This window comes from Tachypleus tridentatus, chromosome 3 (genome assembly GCF_004210375.1).
Source record: "Tachypleus tridentatus isolate NWPU-2018 chromosome 3, ASM421037v1, whole genome shotgun sequence".
Classification (NCBI taxonomy): Eukaryota; Metazoa; Arthropoda; class Merostomata; order Xiphosura; family Limulidae; genus Tachypleus; species Tachypleus tridentatus.
In genome coordinates, this window is record NC_134827.1 from 113,281,400 (window position 1) to 113,293,341 (window position 11,942).

At 32.3% G+C, this 11,942-nt stretch overlaps 1 protein-coding gene across 2 annotated transcripts; it reads left to right on the top strand.

Annotated features, from left to right (window-relative positions):
- The first annotated feature begins 6,088 nt into the window (after nucleotides 1-6,088).
- LOC143247793 (medium-chain acyl-CoA ligase ACSF2, mitochondrial-like) lies at nucleotides 6,089-10,470 on the top strand. 2 transcript variants are annotated; one of them, XM_076496277.1, is made up of 7 exons: nucleotides 6,089-6,149; nucleotides 6,910-7,023; nucleotides 7,431-7,538; nucleotides 7,731-7,879; nucleotides 8,433-8,574; nucleotides 9,316-9,426; nucleotides 10,232-10,470. In XM_076496277.1, exons 1-7 carry the CDS (start codon nucleotides 6,138-6,140, stop codon nucleotides 10,307-10,309), a joined length of 714 nt encoding a protein of 237 aa, XP_076352392.1. In that variant the 5' UTR covers nucleotides 6,089-6,137; the 3' UTR covers nucleotides 10,310-10,470. The 2 variants fall into 2 exon arrangements, with proteins under 2 accessions (XP_076352392.1, XP_076352391.1); XM_076496276.1 differs by lacking the exon at nucleotides 6,089-6,149 and adding an exon at nucleotides 6,157-6,641.
- Nucleotides 10,471-11,942: the final 1,472 nt, after the last annotated feature.

The following is an 11,942-nucleotide window of genomic DNA, read 5'->3' on the forward strand; positions in this document are numbered from 1 at the left end:
AGTATTTTTTGACACTGATGTAGAAGCTGATAAGGTTCAGGTCCTTTTCATATTTAACAATGTATTCTTGAGCAGCATTTCCAATAGAAACTGCCTCATCGGATTTGTGTAAGGATTCATTGCTGTAGTCAAGTTCAGTGATGTTGCCTTCACTGGCTTGATGTATCTGACAAGTATATTTTTAACTTGTGTAATCAGAGTTCTATGTATAATGTGTATGCAAGGTTCTTCTCTTTGCAATATCAAATTGGCTTGTTTAAGTAGAAGAATTGCAGATTGAAGAAAAAAACAATATAACAAGTTCACTTTGTTGTCCAAGAAAACTGTTAACTTATCTAACTTGCTGTGTGCATAACTTTTCTTGGTTACTTCCTTGTTAGTTTTCGTTTTCTTCTCATTGATTGTCTCTTCTTTAGTTCAAGGTCAGACTGCCTAAACATATATTGTGTTACATCAAATGTTTCTTTGTCTGCTTTTAGAGACTGTTGTCTTATGTGGCTGAAAGGATGTCTTGACTGTGTCTCTGAGTGGCTGAGAGGATATCTTGGCTGTTAAAGTCTTTCTGTCTGACTGAGTTGCACGTTTAGATACTTTTGAATCCAGTTTTTCCTTTTCACAGTGAAAATACTTCTTCAATGGCTTCACATGCCCAATTTTCTGTTGAAGCACACCCTAAGTAATGGCCATCTTGTGTCAACAAGTTGTAGAATTTTTCTTGGTTATTTGTCATACAAACCTTGAAACTCTTTGAAGTGTTGTTTTCTGCTAGCACTTTTGTGCTAGAGGTAAATTATAAGAAATGACGAATTGCGTGAACATCACTTCTGCATTTATGGTTTCATATTTTGAATTCTTATTCATAAGTGTTGTTATTTGCATCGTTTTGTCTTCGCCTCTGTTTTTTTTGGTGGGATGCCAATTATATATGTCTGGAACAATCGTTTATCCCGCCAGAACCACAAAAAAATCGATGTGACAAACTGTAAAACGCATTACTGTTACTGACTTTAATGCAATGACCGGATATTTTGCACTATACTCTTTCCTAAATTTTTGATTCACAGTTTTAGTCCTTTTAGATTTGCCAGAAACAAGACAATCTGGTGAACGAGGTCTCTTTTTCCATCTTGTTAACGATCACATTGGTGTTTCTATGCCGCTTAGAAAACGAGAAATACCCTTCAACGCGAACCCTGATTGGCTGATAAGCACTGATGACGTAACTATGGATTCCCCCACGTACCCAGTATGGAGAAGCACCGCACTCAAACTATTGGTAGACGTCTGAGATACAAATATTTTTTTTTTATTATTTCAAGTACAAACATGATTATCGCAAATAGACATTTGGACTATGTCTTTTATTTATTATCAAAATTTATTTGTATCTCACTAGAAATTTTTTCACCCCTTTCAAGCCCTTGGGAAACAATTTATCACTTTATTGTATAGGCCTATATAATATATTATAATTTGGGAGTTGCAACAAGTCGTAATATTTGACTGTATGAGCGTAAAGTCGTAATGTATACACCAAAATCGTAATGGTTGGCATATCTGATGTACATTGTCGATAGATATAGTTAAAGTAAGCTCTGATGTCAAGGTTAGGGTACCTAAATATATCTGTTTATGTTTTTTACTTACATATGATGTTCTCTTCCTTTTAGTTCTGTCCAACTTTGTGTGTTCAAATTTATCAAAATTAAATATATCTGATAAAGTTGATCAGAAACAGTGAACTAGTTTGAGATTAAATCCTACGTATTAGTAAATAGACATATATATGTCCATTAGACGTCGGATATTTGTTAATATAATATCAAAGATTAACTATCAGCTCATCTTACTAACATGCTTACTAGAACAACTCATTTTATGGACATGCACTCTAAAAGACATCAGTTAGCAAACTGTTTTGTAATATGTTAATACGTGAGGGTGCATAGTGTTATAAATTAAATACCTGAGGTAATGGTGTCCAGGAACTAGAATCAGAGGGTGTGTTGCTAGGGTGTCTCAACATGACATCATTGTATAAGATAACATTAAAACATTTTGGTAGTTTTGGACATTATTTCATATTAAACTTTTGTTAGAGTACATTTCTTGAATACTAACATAGTATATGTATGAATCTAATATCATACCTTTTATGGATATTACATTACCTATTTATGTAAGTAAAACCACAAACTAAATGAAATATTTATTATCAAATTTGAATGTACATAAACTATTAATATAAATATCATGGTTTATAAAACACCAGATCAGCTTCCATACAACTTCTGAACACAATGTCCATATTACTATTTGTTCACTTCAATCACTAAGTAATATTTCATGTACTTTATAAACGACATAGTGTTATCAACATTACTGTATAGTACAACAATCAGTAAAAGGTTCAAACAGTGTCTGTCAGAAAATATAGCTTATAATATATTTCAATATGAATGATAATTTGACTGTTATCGATTCAGTTCTACATTTAATATGTACTTAAACTAAAAACCTGCATCATCATGTGAAATGTATGAGATTTACAACTTTATTTACACAACAACAAATATTATATATATTCATATGTGTGTGTGTATTAAAATGGTAACATGGTCACAACTCCGGACATATAATTTCTAATATACAGTCTAACGTTCAGTGAATCTTGTGTTACGTTTCAAATATAAATAGATTCATCCTGTCACCACTAGTACTGAAACTGATGTAGTTCTACTAATATAAGTAAGAGTAAAGAACCACTTAGTGAATGTATTTATGTCTTATTTTATATTTATTTGCAAATCTAATATTTGTGTTTCTTTACCATACTAATATGGCTAATAATATTTATTAGCCCAGCATAGTCAAGTGGGTTAAGGCAATCGACTCGTAATCATAGGGTTGCAGGTTCGAATACCCGTCCCACCAAAAATGCTCGCCCATTCAGCCGTGAAGAAGTTATATCATGATGGTCAATTCCCTTATTCGTTGGTGAAAGAGTAGTTCAAGAGTTGGCGGTGTGTGGTGATGACTAGTCGCCTATACTCTCGTTTCTTCACTAATAATTTAGGTACGGCTAGCGCAGATAGCCCTTGATTGGCTTTGCGTGAATTCCAAAAAATTACACAATATTTATTTTTATTTAGATCGAATATTTTCTCTGGTTCACATCTTGGACATGAGTCTCCTGATTATTACGTTACCCATTATAATTTATGCCGAAGTTTTAAAATGTATGCATGATATTGTGTATGTATATTAAAAATATAATATACTAAGTCTAACTATCACACTGTATTTGTGTATCAATGTATAATGTACTACAGTTTTAGAATCATACTGTGTATCTGTATTAATATATGATGCACTAGAGTATAGGTGTCATGTTGTGTATGAGTATTAATATGTAAGGTACTAGAGTATAAGTATTATACTGAATATGTGTATTATGATATAATGTACAAGAGTATAAGTATTTCACTGGGTAGGTGTATTATGATGTAATGTACTAGAGTATAACCATTATACTGCACATGTGTATTATGATATTATGTACAAGAGTATAAGTATTTCACTGGGTAGGTGTATTATGATGTAATGTACTAGAGTATAACCGTTATACCGCACATGTGTATTATCATATAATGTACAAGAGTATAAGTATTATACTGTGTATATGTATTAATACATAATGTACCAGAGTGTAAGCATTATACTCTGTATGTGTTTTAATATGTGATTTGCTAGAATATAATTATCATACAGATATTGACACTTTTATTGTATATTTTGTTATACAGATACCAACACTTCCTGTGTGTTTTTATACAAATATAAACACTTATATAGTATGTTGTGTTATTCAAATACATTGTATCATACAGATATTGATACAATGGAAAAATTTTATTGAAGAACTGGAGCTTGAAGGTAAACCCAGTGATATCACTTTCTACTTTATTGTGAGATGGTTGTAAACCAGTAATGCCTTAAATAGGTTTGTGGACTTGTTGGAGCCTGTTATTACTTTCCTTGAAGAAAGGAAAATATTCTATCCTCAAGTGATGATGAGTGGATTCAAGATCTACTATTTCTTACTGATATAACGAATCATCTACAAACTGTGAACTTGGCATTCCAGGAGTAGATTCATATTGTTTCTAATCTAACTCAGACAATTTTCAGATTTCAGAATAAAATAAGACTTTTTCAAGGAGACATATTGTCATGAAACTACAGTAACTTTTCCAATCTCAAAAGGAGAGTAAGTACGTTCCCTGATATTGAAATAAAACAAACTGGAAGAATACAAAGATAAGTTACGAGGACTGCTTGATAACTTCTTAGACAGGTTTGAGGACTTACAGAAGTTAAAGCCCTGCTTCGTCTCTCTTGTAAATCCTGGTTCATGTGATCAATAATGGTTGTCCAATACTCGAACCTCTGGTTACAGAAACATCTGCTGTGGAACGAACAGAACTGCAGAATGACCTGGGTCTAAATATGATCCATAAATCCCATTCTACAACTGAGTTCTGGAAGTAAGTTCAAGAAAGAAAATGTCCTGAACGGAAGAAAACCAATGTGCGACTCATTTTAATTTTCAGCACAACATGCTGCTGTGAATCACTGTACTTTGTACTGAAGTTTGTGAAGATGAAACATCGTTCCATCCTGACAAATCAACACCTGACGGAGATAATTCGTACAGCCTTGACGACATGTCAACCGAAAGTTCAACGACTCACAACCAAGATGGAAACTTACACAATCTCTACTAGCAGTAAATAGTCTGATCAAGGTCTGTTTGTGTCAGAAAAATATTATGACAAGACTACAATTTTGTAAGGTGGTATCTGATTAAAATATCTTTAATATTATTGTTTTACATATTTTACTCCATGTTATGACCAGATATTTACTAGGATAAATAAATATAATTAAAAATATCTGTCTTTAAATTTTTTTATTTTTGTCAGTCTTATTTACTCTTAATGAAATACAAATTTGCATATTTTTCTAAGATGTTTCCGTAGTTCATGACCGTGTTAAATACACTCAATATAGTTAAAACAAACATCAGTCAAAATTTTGAAAACTTTGAGTATATATATGTGTACTTTGTAATTATTAAAACTAATACAGATTAACAGTTTAAAAACCACATATATGTATTTCTTAATATTTATATAAAAGTTATGTAACAAAATTTAAACGTGTGTGTAATATTTGTTCATGTTCTCAAACATCTGAAGTTTATCGTATGTGGCCCTTGCGTTAAGCAAGTTTGGCCATCCCTGCATTATTGTATTGATAATGGTCCACGTGTTGTTAAATATTGTGTACCTGTGTTTATACTGGTTCATGTGTAACTAAATATAATGTTCACGTGTTGTTAGATATAATGTACTTGCATCTTTACTGGTTCAGTTGTTGTTAGATATACTGTAGCTATAGATGTACTGGTACATTTGTTCTTAGGTATATTATGTTTATATCTCTTCTGGTTCCCGTGTTCTTGGATATATAGTAGGTGTATCTTTACTGGTTGACGTATTGTGAGATATATTGTAACTATAAAAGTACTGGCTCACGTATTGTTTGATATACTGTAGTTATAGATGTACTGGTTCACGTGTTCTAACATACATTGTACTTTAATCTTTATTGGTTCATGTGTTATTACAAATTTGCATATTTTTCTAAGATGTTTCCGTAGCTATACATTTACTGGTTCAAGTGTTGTTAGATATACTATACTTCTATCTTTACTAGTTCAGGTGTGGTTAGATATAATATACTTGTGCCTTTACTGGTTCACAAGTTTTTAGTTTTACTATAGCTATAGATACACTGGTTTACGTGTTGTTAGTATATTGTTCTTACAGATGTACTGAATCACTTGTTCTTAGATATACTGTACTTGCATGTTTACTGGTTCGCTTGTTGTTAGATATACTGTAGCTGTACATGTACTAGTGCACGTGTTGTTAGATATACTGAACTTGTATCTTCACTGGTCACGTGTTTTTAGATATACTGTAGCTACAGTCGCACTGGTTCATATATTTTTTTTAATATACTGTACCTGTATCTTTACTGGTTCATGTGTTGTTAGATATACTGTACCTATGGATATTGAGGTTCAAGTGTTGTTAGGAAGACTGGTCTTGTAGCTTTAGCAATTCACGTGTTTTTAGATATAATCTACCTGTATCTTTACTTGTCCATGTGTTGTTAGATATACTGCAGCTATAGATGTACTGGTTCAAGTGTTGTTAGGAAGACTGGGCCTGTAACTTTAGCGATTCACGTGTTTTTAGATATACTGTACCTGTATCTTTACTGGGTCATGTGTTGTGAGATATACTGTAGCTATGGATATTGAGGTTCAAGTGTTGTTAGGAAGACTGGTCTTGTAGCTTTAGCAATTCACGTGTTTTTAGATATAATCTACCTGTATCTTTACTTGTCCATGTGTTGTTAGATATACTGCAGCTATAGATGTACTGGTTCAAGTGTTGTTAGGAAGACTGGGCCTGTAACTTTAGCGATTCACGTGTTTTTAGATATACTGTACCTGTATCTTTACTGGGTCATGTGTTGTGAGATATACTGTAGCTATGGATATTGAGGTTCAGGTGTTGTTTGATATACTATACGTGTATGTTTTCTGCTTCATGTGTTGTTAAATATACTGTACCCGTACCTTTACTGGTTCAAATGTTGTTACACTGGTCCATGTAATGTTAGTTTTACACCATCTGTATCTGTAATGGCTTATATGAAGTTAAAATGTATTTTAGCTTTAAATATACTGGTTCATATAATGTTAGTGTTACTGTACTTTAAATAAAATTCTATATATCTGTAAATTCTTAAGTTCCATTGTTTGTACCACAGACTGATCAGCTAGCAGCAAGTTTCTTAGAGCTTGGACTGAGACGCCTGGCAGTTTGGAGCATCAACTATTATGAGTGGTTTCTAACTCAGCTGACTGCAACTAAAGCTAAACTGGTACTAGTACATTAACCATTTAAGGTGTACCACAAAATATACAAACTAAAGTTGTAGTTAGTGTGTTATGTACATTAACAATGTAATGTGTACCATAAATTATACAAACTAAAGTTGTAATTAGTGTGTCATGTACGTTAACAATGTAATGTGTACCATAAATTATACAAACTAAAGTTGTAGTTAGTGTGTTATGTACATTAACAATGTAATGTGTAGTTATAAATTATACAAAGTAAGGTTGTAGTTAGTGTGTTATGTACATTAACAATGTAATGTGTACCATAAATTATACAAACTAAAGTTGTAATTAGTGTGTCATGTACGTTAACAATGTAATGTGTACCATAAATTATAGAAAGGAAAACATTTTTATAGGAATCACCACTATCTTTTCTTGCCCACAGAATACATACTCAACAACAGAAAATAGTCCCGTAAGTTGTTCAACACGTCCAGGAGAAAGACCGGAAAAGGAATACCATACAATTGAAACACCACTTGACCATGTTGAGGTAACTGTATGGTATTAGAGCATGTAAGATGAACCATAAATTATACAATGTAAGGTTGTAGTTAGTGTATTAAGTACATGAACCATGTAAGGTGTACCACAAATTATACAAAGTAAAGTTGTAGTTAGTGTGTTATTTACATAGTAAGAGTTCACTATGTTGTATTTTTACAATCTATAAATTTGTTCTCAGGTTAAACTAGTGGACAATGATGGACGAATAGTTCCGGTCAACAAAGAAGAAGAACTGTGTACACGTGATCGTTTATCATTCTTGGGATACTGGGGTGACAAGGAACAATGTGGTCAAGTCTTTGATAATGCACGTTGGTATCACACTGAGTAAGATATAAATAACTAGGATTTGTCCACTACATGTCCACTCTGATACTTCAACTTTCGTCTTGTAACTGTTATTACCGACTAGGAACTGTTACTGGTTTTCGATTGTTTTCTAAAGAGAACATCTTGTCCGCGTCCGGAATTCATTTATTTATCCAGTTAAGTTTGCTCAAAGATACGGTTCCTGATGTGCCTAGCTTCACAAATACATTTCAACATAAATTCCAGATCTAATAGTACATACGAATAACTCACTTATAAAGATATATGAATAACGTTAGTGTTAGTCGATCGTTATAAGACAAATATACTGAGTAATTGAAATGCAGACAAATAGACACCATAACAATCACTATCTAACTTACTGTGTGACACTGAACTAACTCTGTTCTCTTGTAGTACTTTAAGTTTCTAGGTCATGATAGAATGATGACTTGCAATGTAACCTATAACGGTATTAATAATTCTACGCTTAAAATATGTGTCAAATATATCGTCATGACAGATGAAGGTGTTAATTGTTTCTACATATTAATAATACAATATGACACAGGGATATTGCTGTGATGGATGAAGATGGCTACATCAGTATTCTTGGTACATTTAAAGACATGGTCAACAGAGGAGGAGAATGCATCTATCCTCAGGAAGTGGAAGAGTTCCTTCTCAGTCATCCAGATGTCGCTGAAGCTCAGGTGAGATTTCTCAGAAAAACTTGTACTCTTCAAATTTTAGATTCCGGCATGACTAAGTGGTTGAAGTTATCGACTCGTAATCCGCGATTCGAATCGCTTTCGCACCAAAGATTCTGCTCCTTTCAGCCGTGAGGAAGTTATAATGTGACGGTTATCCGACTCTTTGTTGGGAAAAAGAGTAGACAAAGAGTTGGCTGTGAGTGGTGATGACTAGCTGCCTTCATTCTAATATTACACTGCTAAATTAAAAATGGCTCGTGCAGATAGTTCTCGTGTAGTTTTTCGCAAAATTCAAATTTTGTTTTGGTTATTTAACATGACGGCCTTAAACTTGTAATGTGTTTGAAGCATTATAACTGGTAAGCCTAATAATAATACTAAAAAGTAAAGTTAACAATAATTTGTATTATACATTCATAACAAAGTGACTATGTACTGTTATTTTCACGTAGTCAGTGCCCTGGAGATTTTTCTATATCATTTGATATTATTATCATTGATATTGTATTTTGTGATATTGATAACGTCCTTTGTGTCGTTTTCACTATTGATAAGTGTTACGTGAATCATATTATTAAACTCAGAATGTTGAATTGTGGAAAACGTTTAAGAGTTGCATTAACGTTACTGTTAAATTTGTTACTTATAGGACTAGATTCAATGTACCATATACATTGCTGTTAAACGTTGTACGTAGATATGACAGCATACATAATATTTATTTTGATATTTTCATTTTAGGTCGTTGGAGTTCTAGACCAGCAAATGGAAGAAGAAGCCTGTGTTTGGGTGAAACTAAAAGGTGGATCAACGGTAACAGAAACGGAACTTTGTGAATATTGCAAAGGAAAAGTCAGTATTATGTTAATATAACACCAGCTGTTATCAGTTTGCTCACCTTATGTGATATTAATAGTGTAGCTCAGTAAGAAGCTATTAACACCGAACTTACTTCATGTCATATTAACACAATAGCTAGTTGATGTTAACATCACATCAACTGAATATATATAAAAAATAAAACAGACCATTATACTATTACTTATAAAGTATTCGTTAGGTGGTTACTACAGAGATTTTACTGGTCTAAAAATGGATTACAAATGGATTACAAAAATGTCAACAGTTGTTGTTTTATTCACGCTTACTTTTATACACTCTTGTTTGTCATGTAACATCTGTAATATGTTATTATAAAACAACCACACAGAAATTGTCAACTGGGATAGATCGAGGTTTTACTTGCACAAATAGATCACCATATAAAACGTTCATCAAGAGAAGTAACATTCAGGTTATGTACAAACAGAATAATACTTTTAAACACCTAAAGATATTGCGAACCAATAGATCTAAATATTTACTGGTATTCAACAAAAGCTTCCTGGACTACAAGATTTAAAAAAAATTATGTACGTATAATGATCTTCTCACACATGTCTTATTCTGAGCTACAGTAAACATACTAAGTATTGTCTAGAAACGTTTCTACTTATCTTATGTTCTTTCGTCATGAACTATCACGTTTGATTTGTATTTTCTCATAATAAACTTTTATTGTTTGACATATATTGTTTCGTCATGACTTTTGTCCTCTATTTTTAACAACCTTACAAGTATATCTGTTAAATAATGAATATTTTTTTTTTGGTTTCAGATCAGCTACTTTAAGATTCCTCGGTACATCGTGTTGGTTGAAGACTTTCCAAAAACGTCGACAGGTAGTGAAATATAAAATAAAAGAAACAATGAGAGAAAACCTTAAGTGTATGAAATGACCTGGTTGTAAGTGTATTATTGTGAAACTTACCATGCCATAAACATTTGTAATGTTAACCATAATATTCTGTACTGTTTCTATTATACAGATATGAGTAATAAACAAGTGTTAACGTGTTTCTTTCAGTGAGTCATATCTAAATGAAAAATCAGTTAATTATTTTTATTTAAATCTGTTAAATATAGTTCTTCAGAAAATATAAAACTTCTTTGTTATAAATATTCATTTAGAGAGAAGTATAGGGGGCGACAAGACATACAGTGAACATAATTCATCTTGTTTATCAACATTAGTCTTAGCTAATGAAAACAACATGGCAGTCATTTCTATAGTGGAGTACTGACCGGCATAAATTATAATGGGTAACGTAATAAACCGAAGGCTTATGTCCAAGATGTGAACCAGAGATAATATTCGATCTAAATATAAAAATAAATATTGTGTGTTTTTTGAATTCCTCGCAAAGCTACTCAAGGGCTATCTTCTCTTGTCGTCCCTAGTATATTAGTGAAAGGAGTAGAGGAAAGGCAGCTAGTCTTCACCACCCACCGCCAGCTCATGGCCTATTTTTTACCAACGAATAGTTGGATTGACCGTCACATTATAACACCATCATGGCTAAAACGGCGAGCATGTTTGACGCGACGGGGATGCGAACCTGCGTCCCTCAGATTACGAGTAGAACACATCAACCTACCTGACTATGCTGAGCTAAAATAAATATTAGTATGGTGAAGAAACACAGAAATATGGTAAAGAAACACACGACATAAATACATTCACTAAGTGGTTCTTTACTCTTACTTATATCAGTAGAACTACATCAGTTTCATTACTAGTGGTGACAGGATGAATCTATTTATATTTGAAAAGTAACACAAGATTCACTGAACGTTAGGCTGTATATTAAAAATTATATGTCCGGAGTTGTGACTCAACTTATCAACACAACATATAAACAACTAACCATGTTACCATTCTAATACACACACACATATGAATATATATAATATTTGTTGGTGTGTAAATAAAGTTGAAAATCTCATACATTTCACATGATGATGCAGGTTTTTAGTTTAAGTACATATTAAATGTAGAACTGAATCGATAACAGTCAAATTATCATTCATATTGAAATATATTATAAGTTATATTTTCTGACTGACACTGTTTGAACCTTTTACTGATTGTTGTACTATACAGTAATGTTGGTAACACTCTGTCGTTTATAAAGTACATGAAATAATACTTTGTGGGTTGGAATGAACAAATAGTAATAAGGACATTGTGTACAGAAGTTGTATGGAAGCTGATCTGGTGTTTTATAAACCATGATATTTATATTAATAGTTTACGTACATTCAAATTTTGATAGTAAATATTTCATTTAGTTTGTGGTTTTACTTACATAAATAGGTAATGTAATATCCATAAAAGGTATTGTATTATAATAATACATATACTGTTCTAGAAACGTGAATAATTCATTTGTGGACAGTAACTGACTAGAAAGTATTCAAGAAATGTACTCTAACCAAAGTTCCATATGAAATAATGTCCAAAACTACCAAAATGTTTTAATGTTATC

What these genes read in the sequence shown, in the direction of transcription:
- LOC143247793 (XM_076496277.1), top strand. An exon ending in CTGCAACTAAAGCTAAACTG is followed by an intron (nt 7,024 to 7,430) that starts GTACTAGTACAT and finishes TCTTGCCCACAG; the next exon opens with AATACATACTCAACAACAGA. An exon ending in CACCACTTGACCATGTTGAG is followed by an intron (nt 7,539 to 7,730) that starts GTAACTGTATGG and finishes ATTTGTTCTCAG; the next exon opens with GTTAAACTAGTGGACAATGA.